Raw genomic sequence first — 14,191 nt, forward strand, 5'->3', positions numbered from 1 at the left:
ACAGGTATATTGGTCTGTAACATATACATCTTGCACCACTTCTGATTTCACCACCAGATTTAGTTTGGGTTTTAATATGTTATAGGATGTAGTATGAAAATAAAATACTTTGTGACATTTTAGGTTTTATTATTATTTTTCTCTTTTTATACAGAGGTGGTCCCTCTTGGCTTGCTGCCAGCCTAACCAGGGCTGCTGTTGACCAAACACTGCAGAATGACCTGGCCTCATTCGTGGAAAAAGGAGATGTGGTAGAGGGATCACAAGGTGATGACGAGACTGAAAATTGTGAGTATGGATTGTGAGATTTGAGACCTAATCTTATAGAAATGTTCTTCATCTTGTTGTGTGTTGTCTATATTGTTTGATCCACAGATCCACAGAGCCAGATATTGAAAAAACCCTTTTGCTGCTACTTGCATATGTGATCAGAAGTGGAGGGGAGGGGCTTACACTCATTCCTGGGTGCTACAGACAGCAACGTGTGTAAAGCTGACTTCTGGCCGCCTGATGTCTCAAGACCCTGATGTTGTCTTTAAAGAGAACCTGTCATCAAACAATTGTATCACATAAGGACTTTTTTGGTCCCTTTTGTTATAAAATAAAATATAGTGGGATAAAAATAGTGCAAAAGAAAAGTTAAACTCAATCACTTAAACCCCTTACATACATACATACATACATACATGTATAAAAAGTAGCAAACAGGTGTTGGGGGCACCTACGTGCAAAAACATAGATTTTTGCTATATACGGTATTCCTGCTATTAAGGCTGTAATGAAAGAAAAAGGCGATTCAACAAAATGCTGACATAAGGGGGTGATCCTTTTTCCAACTCGGTGATTGTTTTAGAATTTTCTTTTTTTTTTCTGACATGTTGGTGTTTTTATCTTTCACTTGAATGTTACAAGTTACTCTGGATAAAACACAAATGGTGTCAGTCTTCATTTCAGGCTGCAAAGAAACAAAATGTGCTTTTTTTTAACCACTTAAGCCCCGGACCATTTTGCAAGTCAGACCAGAGCACTTTCTGCGATTCGGCACTGCATTGCTTTAACTGACAATTGCGTGGTTGTGCAACGTGTCTCCCAAACAAAATCAACATCCTTGTTTTTTCCCCCACAAATAGAGCTTTTTTTGGTGGTATTTTGATCACCCCTGTGGTTTTTATTTTTTGCGCTATAAACAGAGCGATATTTAAAAAAAAAGCATTTTTTACATTTTGCTATATCCCCCAAAAATATATATTAAAGCGGGAGTCCACCGGGACTCCGCGTTTTTTTTTTATTTTTTTTTTTTTTTTAAAAAGCCAGCAGCTACAAATACTGCAGCTACAAATACTGCAGCTGCTGACTTTTAAAATAGTGACACTTACCTGTCCAGCGCGCCCGCGATGTCGGCACCCGAAGCCGATCTCTAGATCGACACTCGAGTGCTGCCGCCGCCATCTTGGGTATGGGAATCAGGAAATGGAGCCTTTCGGCTTCATTTCCCGGTTCCCTACTGCGCATTTCCCAGCAGGCAGCGGGGCACTTGCGGGAAGGGGCGGGCACTTGCGGAAAGGGGCGTAAGTTTTCCGCAGAGAGCTATCCCGGAAGTGGGTGCAGTTACCTGGATTATCCAGGTAACTGCACCCCCCTCCCCCCTGAAAGGTGCCGATTGTGGCACCGGAGGGGGGGAGGGTTCCGATGAGCGGAAGGTCCACTTTAGGGTGGACCTCCGCTTTAAAAAAAAAAATAATTATTTTCCTCTTTAGGCCGATACGTTTTCTTCTACATTTCTTTGGTAAAAAAAAAACCCCTGCAATAAGCGATTTATTGATTGCTTTGCGCAAAAGTTATATTGTTTAAAAAATAGAGGCTAGTTTTATGGCCTTTTTATTCATTTTATTTTATTTATTTTTCCTTTCTATACCTGCTGTATGCGGAGACTCCTAATTCTAGGGCCATTATTCACAGTGAACTCTAAAATGATAACCATTAGGGGCTTTTAACCACTTTAGCCCGGAAGGTTTTACCCACCTCCTGACCAGGCCATTTTTTGCGATGCAGCACTGAGCTTTCTTTTGATGGTATTTGATCACCTCTGTAAATTGGATTTTTTTGCGCTATAAACAAAAACTATTTTGAAAAAAACAAAACCAACTTTTCTCCAGTCATCTTCCAGGACGGCACACCTGAGAGATGACTGGTCCACCTGACAGGAAACACAATCAACAACAAGTTTAAAAGTTCCCACCCCTCCCTCAGACCCTCAGTTCTTGATTGTGTTTCCCACAGGATGGCAGCGAAACCAAGTTTCTCCTTTTTTATTTTTGTTGAGGGGTCTGGGACCTCGTTTTTTCCCTAGAGAGGATTATCTTTCCCTGGGACTCAGCAGACAGGGTCTACGATACTCCCTTGTAACCCCCAGAGACACCTGGGGGAGATAGTCTCACTCAAGGTCTCTTTAGAGAGCCTTGTTCTCAGCCACGTGGGACAGGGGAGTTGTCCTAAACGTGCTGCTCCCCATTTATGCTGGTGCCTACCTTGAACTTTGTTCGTTGGTGGAGTGAGGTGAGCTGCATCCTTCCAGGAGTGCTGAACGCGGATGGCGTGCGTTCCAGCACTACGGCGCATGTCCGGAAGTTCGGACGCGTCACTTCCGGGCATCGTGTTTCCGGATGGAGACTTTGTTGGTACTGTGATGGCTGGACGCATCGGCGTGCATTCCAGCATCACGGCGCAGGACCGTAAGAGGGCCGTACGTAATTTCCGGGTGACGGACAACCCAAAGATGGCGCCGATCGGCGGTTTATTTAAACAGCAGAGGATGCAGTGGAAAGCATCCAGGCTACATTCTGGTGAAGCGCCTTGTGCATTGCAGCATCTCCAAGGCAAACAGGGGAATGCTCAAGACTACACCTTGATCCAGCGATCCTGCAGGGCAGCTAAATCGCCATGGAACTGGAAGGTCCGTCTGAGCAGACAGCCATTGAGGTCGCCACAGGGGGTGAGTGATCCAGCTGTGTTTTAGGGGCAGGATACTCTGAGGCAGACCCCCCTTGGCCCTTTTAGGACATGAGTAGCTAATTGCCTATTTTTTTACTATTTCCAGGGACTGAAGGCTCTGCCCAGGGGTCAGCCTGTAGGTCTAAAGGAAAGGCTACTTCAAAGTCCAGGCGTTTGTGGTTATTGTAATTCTAAGTTAGCACAAGACCACAGCAAGCCTTTCTGCGATAGATGTATCTTTAAGCTCGCAGGCAAGGAGACCGCCCAGGTCGTGAAGGAATGTAGGGCTTTACAGTGAGAAATGTTAGCCACCCTTCAATCTTTTCAAACTACTCTAGTGAAGAGTCAGGATGAGGGTCCTTCTGGGAGAGAGACTCCTCATTTACAAGAGAATTTTTCCACATCTTATACGGAGAGTTCCCAGGGCCAGGTCTCCCTGTTGTCTGAGGTGGAGGAAGGTCAGGTCCCAGAATTTAGTTCTGGGGAGGAAGATTCAGACCAGGATAGCCAGGGGGAGGCAAAACCTGGGGGACTTTTGTTCTCGAGTGAGGACATGGAAGGCCTATTAAAGGCCATTTACACCTCAGAAGATATCCAGGTCCCCTCTGCTCAGGTTTCAGCACAGGACAGGGTGTATAGGGGCCTAGGAAGGTTGCAGGCCAGAACCTTTCCCATCCACCAGTCTCTGAAGGAGATAGTCCTCAGAGAATGGAAGGAACCTGAGCGTAAGCTCCTCAGACTGAAAGCTTGGAAGAGAAGGTGTCCCTTTAAGGATGAGGTTGAGGAGACATTTTTTAAAACTCCTCGTTTGGATGCAGCCCTAGCGCAGGTGTCTAAGAGGTCTGATTTATCCTTCGAAGATTCTGGAAATATCCAGGATCAGATGGATAGAAAGTCTGAGACATTACTCAAAAGGGCCTGGAAGGCGAATGCGGCGGCAATGGCGCCGGCTCTAGCTTCCGCCTGTGTAGCCAGAAATGCAGACACCTGGCTTGGCAAATTAATGGATCATGTCTCCCAGGGTAAGGAGACTAAAGAAATTGTAGACTCGCTGGAGGTAATCAGTCGAGCGGTAGCATATGGGGAAGATGCAGCGGTGGAGACTGTTAGGACCACAGCTAAGGCAGCAGCACTTTTAAACTCCGCCAGGAGGGCCCTATGGGTAAAGACCTGGGATGGAGATTTCACTTCCAAGTCTCGCTTATGCGGCATTCCCTTTGAGGGTTCCCTGCTGTTTGGGTCAGGTCTAGATCAGGTTCTGTCCCGATCTACTGAAAAGGGAAAGAAGTTCCCGGTGAGGCCCAAGAGGGAAAGGGGTAAGAAATTTTTTCGAGGCCCCCACTCAAAGACTCATCATAGAGGGAAAGTTGAACAGAGGAAGAAGTGGAACCTTGGAAAAGGAAAAGATAAGAGTGCAATTCTTTTCTCCAGTTCCGGAGCCTCTCAGAAAGAGGGCAAATGACGCCACCGTAAGGGTGGGCGCAAGACTCAGCAACTTCCTTCCCCATTGGGAAAGGATTACGCAGAGTCCATATATTTTAAATCTCTTAGAAGAGGGGTACAGACTGGAATTCCAAAGTCTTCCCCCACAGAAATTTCTGATTACCTTTCCTCCCAGGGACCCAGCCAAGGCAGCGGGGTTACTGAGAAATTTAAAGGAGCTGGCAGAGCAAGGGGTTATTGCTCCAGTACCAGCCAGTCAGTTAGCCCAGGGTTTTTACTCACGTATTTGTGGTTCCAAAACCCTCAGGCAAATTTCGGTTAATAATAAATCTGAGAGGACTCAACCGTTACTTACTTCAGAAGAGGTTCAGGATGGAGAGTATTTACTCAGTAAGAAAACATCTTCAGGCAGGAGTTTTTATGGTCACTCTGGACCTTAAAGACGCATATCTACACGTACCCATTGCTCCCGAACACCAGAAGTACCTACGCTTCGCAGTTCACATACAGCAGAAGGTACAACACTGGCAGTTCAGAGCTCTTCCCTTTGGGCTGGCGGCAAGCCCAAGGGTATTCACAAAGGTGATGGCCGAGGTCGTAGCATACCTACACCTGCAGGGGATAAGGTTAAGACCCTACCTGGACGACTTGCTGATCTACAGTGTGGATCAGAGGCAAGCAGTGATAGACAGAGACATCGTGTTAGAGACTCTGGAGACCTTGGGCTGGATGGTCAGTCGGGAGAAGTCCTCACTGACACCATCTCAGTCCAAACTATACCTAGGCTACCTGTTAGACTCACAGGTACAGAAGGTATTCTTACCAACAGAGAAGGTAGTGAAGGTCCAGAATGCGGTTGTCACCCTTCTCGAAAGAGGAGAAGCCTCTCTGAGATATATAATGAGACTGGTGGGCCTCATGACGGCCTGCATACCGACAGTAACCTGGGCACAACTTCATTCTCGACGACTTCAGACTTTCCTACTTGCCTCATGAGGAGGAAAGAGAGAAACATTGGAGAGGCGAGTGTCCCTCACAGAGGAGGTCTCTCTCTGCGGTGGTGGCTCAACCCACACAATTTGTTGAAGGGTCGCCCCTGGTCCCAGGTAAACCCATTGGTCTTGACCACGGACGCCAGCGCTTGGGGCTGGGGGGCTCATCTGGGAGACCAATATACCCAGGGGTCCTGGAACCGCAGCCAAGCCAGGGAATCTTCCAATTTCATGGAGCTCCTGGCAGTAGGCAAAGCCCTAGAGTATTTCCAACAGCAGCTGCAGGACAGAGAGGTTCAGGTCCTCTCAGACAACCGGGTCACGGTTGCATACCTAAACCACCAAGGGGGGACAAGGTCTGGCAAACTGAGGGAGTTGGCACAGCAGATCCTTGGGGAAGCAGAAAGGAGGGTCCTTTCACTGTCAGCGATTCATATAAAAGGCTCACTCAATCTGCAGGCAGATTTCCTAAGCAGACAGCCCATCCTTCAAGGGGAATGGGGATTGAGCAAGGAAATCTTCCTGGTTTGCAGACATTTTGGCAAGCCAGAAATAGATTTATTCGCTTCCCGGAGGAATGCGAAGGTCTGCAGGTTTTTCTCCCTTTACAAGGATCAAGAAGCAGAAGGGATAGACGCTCTTGTACAGGTGTGGGATTTCAGGCTGGCCTATGCCTTTCCCCCCACTGGTACTCCTTCCCAGAGTTCTACAGAAGTTAACCTACTCAAGGACAGACCTGGTGCTGATAGCACCCTGGTGGCCCAAGAGGGTTTGGTTTCCCACCATTCAGAGTCTCTTGGTAGCTCCCCCGCTGCATCTGATGGTGCAACGAGACCTGCTCAGTCAGGGTCCAGTCTTTCACCCCGACCCGGGACGTCTCTCTCTGACAGCATGGCTATTGAGAGGGAAATACTCCGTGACAGGGGCTGTTCGGAGAGAGTGATAGACACTCTTCTCCTCAGTAGGAAAGGCGTCACCAGAAAAATTTATGCAAAGGTCTGGAAAGTTTTCTCCCATTGGCTGCAGTCTAAGGAGGGGGCTCTCCAGATGATACCTACCATCCTAGACTTTCTTCAAGAGGGGGTGGACCAAGGCAGTCAGCACCCTCAAAGTCCAAGTGGCAGCCCTGTCCGTGTTTTTTGACAGGAAGCTAGGACAAGAACCACTGATAAAAAGATTTTTGTTGGCCAGGGAAAGGGTAGTTCCAGTCAGGTCGGTCAGTTGCCCTCCATGGGACCTGTCCCTGGTATTAGATGCCCTAACAAAGGGGCCCTTTGAGCCGGTGGCTCAAATCTCTGTTAGACTTTTATCATTTAAGTTGGCCTTCCTTCTGGCTATCACTACGGCCAGAAGGGTGGGTGATATACAGGCCCTTTCGATTAAAGAGCCGTTTTTACATATCCTAGAGGATAGGGTAATCCTCACTCAGGATCCTATTTATTTGCCAAAAGTGGCTTCACTATTTCACAGAACACAGGAGATTATTCTCCCGTCCTTTTGCCAGAATCCCAAGAATAAGGAAGAGGAAAGGTTCCATTTCTTAGATGTCATGTGCTGTCTCCTAGTCTATTTGGAAAGAGTGAGAGACTTTAGGAGATCCAGTCACTTATTGATCACTTCCTCGGGGAAGAGAAAGGGTCTACAAGCTTCTAAGGCAACGATAGCTAGATGGGTCAGACAAACCATATCTATTACTTATAGGCAGGCAGGTAGACCAGTGCCAGCCCACCTTAAGGCGCATTCAACCAGATCCCTGGCGACCTCCTGGGCAGAAAGGGCAGGCGCCTCAATCGACCAGATCTGCAGAGCAGCAACATGGACGAGCCATAGAACTTTTCTGAGGCACTACAGAGTGGAGCTGTTGTCCCCTCAGGATTTGGCAGGAAGGTCCTACAAGCGGCCCTAAGGGTAGGCCTGAACTTCTTGCTTATCGTCTTAGGTGTGCCGTCCTGGAAGATGACTGGAGAAAATGACCAGTTACACTTACCGGTAACGGCTTTTCTAGGAAATCTTCCAGGACGGCAGGCCTACTTCCCTACCCTTGTTTTATTGGTGTGGTATATTTATTCCTCACAGAATGTTCCCTCTGACACCGGTGTGGGCTTTTCTTTACCATAACTGAGGGTCTGAGGGAGGGGTGGGAACTTTTAAACTTGTTGATTGTGTTTCCTGTCAGGTGGACCAGTCATCTCTCAGGTGTGCCGTCCTGGAAGATTTCCTAGAAAAGCCGTTACCGGTAAGTGTAACTGGTCATTTTTACTTTCTGCTATAATATCCCACCAAAAAATATAGAAAAAACGAATTTATTCATAAATTTAGGCCAATATGTATTCTACATGTTGGTAAAAAAATAATTAAAAATCGCAATATGTGTATATTGGTTTGCGCAAAAGTTATCGCGTCTATAAAATAGGGGATACATTTATGGCATTTTTATTTATTTTATTTTTTTATTAGTAATGGCGACCAGCGATTATACCCAGACTGTGACATTGTGGCTTCCAAATCTGACCCCAAGTGACAATTTTTGGAGACCAGTGACACTAATACAGGGATCAGTGCTAAAAAAAAAAAGCATTGATCCCTGTATAAATGACACTTTCAGAGAAGGGGGTTAATGCTAGGGGTGATCAAGGGGGTTACGTGTGTCCTTGTGAGGTGCTTTCTAACTGAATGGGGGACAGATGCACTGCAGGAAAGCTGAGACCGTGTTTCAGCTTGGCTCAAACACTAGATCTCGCTTTCCCTCACTGACAGATCAGCGGTGTGCCGTGTTTACATTGGTACACCACTGATATGTGTCTCCGCTAAACGATTGGAGGGTCGCGGCGGCCTCCAGACCTGCTGATTAACTCCCACTGCGTCCAATTGCAGCGCTCCGGCTGTGCAGGTGCTTCCCCCCCCCCCCCCCCCCACAAAACCTCTGACGCTAAATCATATACAGGTCCGTTATTTTGCACAGCCGGGCTGCCCTGCTACAGTATATCTATGGTTGGTGGTTCGGAAGCGGTTAAAGTGCTGCCTATGGTACATTTTTGGGTACCAAAGTTTGTCGCTATGTCACATGCACACTGAAAAATTTAAGCTACCACCATTTCTGCATAAAAAACACAAAAAAATGCTCTGCGAGTCAAAGGGGTGTATATATATATATATATATATATATATATATATATATATATATATATATATATATATATATATATATATATATATATATATATATATATATATATATATATATATAATTTTTTTTTTTTCTACATCATATTTTTCGCGAAATAAAATGGGGGGGGGGGGGGGGTGTCTCTGCGTCTTCTGGAGCGAATACTGACTAGGCCCATCTCCTCACCCCCCACCAAGTCGCCGTCGCCATGTTACAGTGGCGGCGCTGCCATCTCCCGCAGGGCTTGTCACTCGCCCACAGATAGAAGACAGAGCGGCCAAATGAAGTACGGCCGCTCGATCTTCTATCATCTGAGTGACAGGCGGATGCATACAGGAATGTCAGTCTGTGCAAGGTGGAGGTGGCACTGATAAACACCATTTGGTTCAGAATTAGCTGTTTGCAAGGCGCCTGAAGTCCACCGCTCGCACGGGAAAACCCTTTATTTTGAAAGATGGGGAGGGGGGGGTGTAGTTATCGTGGTGGGGCGGGGCTAACAGCATCAGATGAGGTGGCTTACTTCAGGTTTGGTTGCACAGGCATTCCCTTTGACACATTATTACTTTACCAGGCTAGGTATTAATAGCAAATTATAGCGCTGGACTATAACCTAGCAGTGTACATTCTTTTTGGTAGTGCCTCTGCTTTTGTGCTTCAAGCTATGAGTGGAAGAGGGACCAGGAACTCCTCTAAGGGTTCTAAAGGGTCAGTGGTTTCACAACAAAGTCCAAAAGAATGTCGTCATCCTCCTCTGAGAGTGATGCGACCGGTCAGATTGAGCCGTCAGGGGAGACTGTTGTTGCATTAGATACTTCAGTCCCTGTATATATCAAACAGGAGGTTTTCTCTTCTACCATTTGTAATTTGGAAAAGAAGATTGATGCTATGATATTGCACCATAGTGGGTCTAAACATAGCGGATCCCGATCCAGTGCTCAGGACCCTCTTATTGAGGTGCAAGGGGCAGGGGATCAGGAAGATCTTCCATGAAATTTGGAAGATACTAATATATCCTCTTCTGAGGATCCTAATATAGAGGGAGTAGCATCACAAGACCGGTTGCTTGTGCACTCTTACTAAATTGGTTCCTTCAACCTTTTTGCTGCTTGCAGCACAGGCTCTTGATGAACCCACCTCTGGTTTGAGATCATTAAAACCTCCCCCATCTGGGGATGCTTTTCCTATTCATTCATGGCTAAAAAAGATTGTTTTTTCCCGAATGGGAACATCCGGATAAACAATATTATCCTCCCAAGAAATTCTCTGCACTTTATCCTATGGAAGAGGAATTCTATAAGAAATGGGGGGGGGGGGGGGGGGGTTAGGTTCCAGCAATTGATGCTGCAATTGCCTCAGTGAACAAGAGTCTCGCATGTCCGGTTGATAATGTTAAAGGATCCAACAGATAAAAAGTTGGAACTTGTTTCCAAAAGCAATATGTTTTTAGCAAGTTCGGTAGCGCAGCCGGTTCTTGCGGCAGTCGGTGTATCTCAGTCCATTAAGGAACAGTTTGTGGAGATACTTAAGATTCTGCCTGATCAGCAGGCCCAGCAATGGGCTGGTGTATCAGTTGCACTATGTTTCACAGTAGATGCTATGAAAGATTCTATCATTCAAGCTTATGCTTGGACTAGTGCATTCTCACAGTTCTGTGGCTGAAAAATTGGTCAGCCGAAGCACTGTGTAAAAAACTTTTGCCCAGTTTCCCCTTTCATGGTGAATGGCTATTTGGAGACGATAAATACATCCAAAGGATCTCTAATGGGAAAAGCTCTCTTTTACCAGTAAAGAAGAAGTTCAAACATTTCTCCTTTTTAAGCGCGCTTCCTCGCCTGTGTCAGGGGCATCAGCCTCTCGGCAGTCTCGACGGCCTTAACCGTCAGGTTCAAGGGGAAGACCCCAAGGGCAGCACCAGGGTCAAAAGAGATCTTGGGGCAGAAAGCCCACAAAGCAGAATGCTAAAGCCACCTTATGAAGGGGTGCCCCCGCTCCCTCGGATGGGGGGAAGACCCCTGCAATTTTCAAAGATCTGGCAGGAACAATATCAAGACAGTTGGGTGGCTTCTTCAGTTTCTCTAGGTTACAAACTAGAGTTCAGAGAATTTCCGTCTCCTCGTTTTCTAAGATCAAATGTTTCCAGGGATTCAGAGAAAAATAAGTCTCTCTAGCTTTGGATCATCTATTATCCCAGTTGGTCATATCAGAAGTTCCCTTAGAGGAACAGGCACAGGTTTTTATTCAAACCTTTTCCCGGTTCCAAAACCAAACGGAGAGGTAAGACCCATTCTAGATCTCAAAGATCTGAATTGGCACTTAAATATCTGCATGGAGTCAATCCGATCGGTTGTTTCCATCCTGCAAGGAGGGGAGTTTTTGGCTTCAATCGATATCAAAGATGCATATCTCCACGTGCCAATATTTCCCGCTCACCAGAAATTTCTGCGCTTCAAAATAGAAAATCATAATTTTCAGTTTGTGGCCCTGCCATTCAGTCTAGCCACAGCTCCACGGGTGTTCTCAAAAATTCTGGCACCTCTTTTAGCCAGATTAAGGGCTCAAGGCATAACGGTCCCAGCCTATTTAGACGATCTACTTTTAATAGATCATTCAGTCTCGGGTCTAAACCAGAGTCTAAACACAGCTGTAAACTATCTGCACTCTCTGGGTTAGATACTCAACTTAAAAAAATCCCCCTCAAAACCATCAAGGAGATTACAGTACTTGGGGCTGGTCATAGATACCATACAGAAGAAGGTATTCTTACCCCAGACAGGAATCGGTTCCATTATAGGACTAATTCAACTTATCAAAACAAAGAAAAATCCTTCCATTCAGCTGTGCATGAGATTGTTAGGGAAAATGGTGGCCTCCTTCGAGGCCATCCCTTGCGTGCAGTTTCACTCAAGACTGCTACAAAACACCATCCTGTCGGTCTGGAACAAAAAGATTCAAGCTTTGAATTTTCCAATACACTTGGCTCCCGGCGTACGTCAGAGCCTAAATTGGTGGTTGATATCCAGCAACCTCCAAAAGGGGAAATCTTTTCTGCCAGTATCCTGGAAAGTGGTGACAACAGATGCCAGCCTTCTAGGCTGGGGGGCAGTCCTGGAAGAAGATTCTGTCCAGGGGAGATGGTCCAAGTCAGAATCTTGCCTATCAACATTTTGGAGATTCGGGCTGTACATCTGGCCCTAGAATCTTGGGCGGTCAGACTACGGGTTTGTTCTGTCAGGATTCAATCAGACAATGCCACAGCTGTGGCTTATAGCAATCACCAGGGGGGCACGAGAGGTCATGCAGCTCAAAAAGAAGTGAGTCATGTTCTAGCTTGTGCAGAACACAACATTCCTTGCCTATTGGCGATTTTCATTCCAGGAATAGAAAATTGGCAGGCAGACTACTTGAGTCGCCAACAATCATTTCCGGGGGAATGGTCTCTTCACCCCGACATCTTCCTAGCGATATGTCAGAAATGGGGTATTCCGTACGTGGACCTGTTCACGTCCATATTCAGCAACAAAGTCGACAACTTTGTGTCAAGAATGAGGCATCCGCTAGCATGCGGAACAGATGCATTAGTCTTCTCATGAGATCAGTTTTCACTGATCTATGCGTTTCCTCCAGTTCTGCTACTTCCGCGTCTTCTTCGCAGGATCAAGAAGGAACGCAAAGGAGGTGAGTCTGGTGGCCCAGAAGATCTTGGTTTGCCGAGATCATAAAGATGGCGGTAGGAGTCCCTTGGACTCTGCCATTATGGCCAGACCTTCTCGCACAAGGTCCGGTATTCCATCCTACCTTACAGATGCTAAATTTAACAGTTTGCTTATTGAAACCCACATTTTAAAGGATCGTGGGTTATCTCCTTCAGTAGTGTCTACTTTGATTAATGCCAGGAAGACGGCTTCCAGAATCATTTACTATAGAGTCTGGAAGGCATATGTTTCTTGGTGTAGATCCAGGGGTTGGCACCCCAGGAAGTATGTCATAGGTAGGGTCTTTGATTTCCTACAAATGGGATCAGAAATTAAGCTGGCCTTGAGTACTATCAAGGGCCAGATCTCGGCCTTGTCAGTGTTTTTTTTTTTTTTTTTCCAACGGCCTCTTGCTTCCCACTTTCTGGTGCATAGCTTTATACAGGGGGGTAACGCATATCAATCCTCCTATCAAGGCACCTCTAAATCCTTGGGATCTAAATTTGGTCTTATCGGCTTTGCAGAGTCAGCCTTTAGAGCCTTTGTGGGAAATTCCCTTGGTTCTTTGGACAAGAAAGAGATAATCTTTTTGGTTGCCATTTCTTCTGCTAGAGTATCGAAACTAGTGGCTCTATCTTGTAAAGAGCCATATTTGATCATGCATAAGGATAAGGTGGTTTTGCGTCCCCATTCTGAATTCCTACCAAAAGTAGTGACAGGTCTTCATTTAAACCAGGATATTATTCTTCCTTTTTTCCCAGAGCCTCAATCTATTGAAGAGAAGGCACTACATTCCCTTGATGTAGTAAGAGCGATCAGTCTATTTAAAGGCGACGCTCTGTTTCGCAAAACAGAGGTTATGTTTTGTTCTGTCAGAAGGTCCAAAAAGGGGGCAGGCAGCATCAAAATCTACTATTTCCAAATTGATTTGTCAAGTGATTGTTCAAGCTTATGGCTTAACCGGTTCCCGACCAGCGCACGACGATGTACGTCGACAGAATGGCACGGGCAGGCATATTGGCGTACAGGTACGTCCAATCTTCAATGCCACCCTGCCATCGGGAGCGCGCCGGCGGCGGCGCGCTCCCGTGCTGGTCGGGACCCCCGTGAGTCCGGTCACGGGACCCGCGGACTCGATCGCCGTGGGCATCCCCGCGATCGTCTCACGGGACGGCTGAATGGAGGAAATGCTGTGTAAACAGCATTTCTCCATACTGCCTAGCAACTAGTGACGCTAATCTCTGCTCCATGTGATTGGAGCAGAGATCAGTGTTCACTAAATGAAAGCCCAACCCCCCCACAGTTAGTAACACACCCCTAGGAACACTTAACCCCTTCACTGCCAGTGTCATTTAAACAGCAATCACTGCATTTATATAGCAGTGATTACTGTATAAATGACAATGGTCCCAAAAATGTGTCAAAAATGCCCGATGGGTCCCCCACAATGTCGCAGTCACAATAAAAATCGCTGATCGCCGCCATTACTAGTAAAATAAAATAATAAAAAATGTATTAATAAAAATGCTATAAAACTATCCCTATTTTGTAAACGCTATAACTTTTGCGCAAACCAATCAATAATCGCTTATTGCGATTTTTTTTTACCAAAGATATGTAGAAGAATACGTATCGGCCTAAACTGAGGGAAAAATTATTTTTTTTATATATTTTTGGGGGATATTTATTATAACAAAAAGTAAAAAATAATGCGTTTTTTTTCAAAATTGTCGCTCCATTTTTGTTTATAGCGCAAAAAATAAAAACCGCAGGGGTGATCAAATACCACCAAAAGAAAGCTCTATTTGTGGGAAAAAAAGGACGTCAATTTTGTTTGGGAGCCACGTTGCACGACTGCTTAATTGTCAGTTAAATCGACGCAGTGCCGAATCGCAAAAAGTGGTCCG

General features: G+C 46.0%; 1 protein-coding gene across 2 annotated transcripts in view; it reads left to right on the plus strand.

The window, feature by feature from the left end:
• The window catches only part of PPM1F (protein phosphatase, Mg2+/Mn2+ dependent 1F), a 134,954-nt gene that overhangs the window by 17,532 nt on the left and 103,231 nt on the right, over positions 1 to 14,191 (plus strand). For both annotated transcript variants that reach the window (XM_077461639.1, XM_077461638.1), the window contains exon 2: positions 155 to 288. In XM_077461639.1, coding sequence (XP_077317765.1) covers positions 155 to 288 — 134 coding nt within the window. The remainder of the gene's footprint in view (positions 1 to 154; positions 289 to 14,191) is intronic.

Source organism: Lithobates pipiens, unplaced genomic scaffold, assembly GCF_037356315.1.
Source record: "Lithobates pipiens isolate NorthernLeopardFrog02 unplaced genomic scaffold, aLitPip1_a1.2 Scaffold_3, whole genome shotgun sequence".
NCBI classification, from domain to species: domain Eukaryota; kingdom Metazoa; phylum Chordata; class Amphibia; order Anura; family Ranidae; genus Lithobates; species Lithobates pipiens.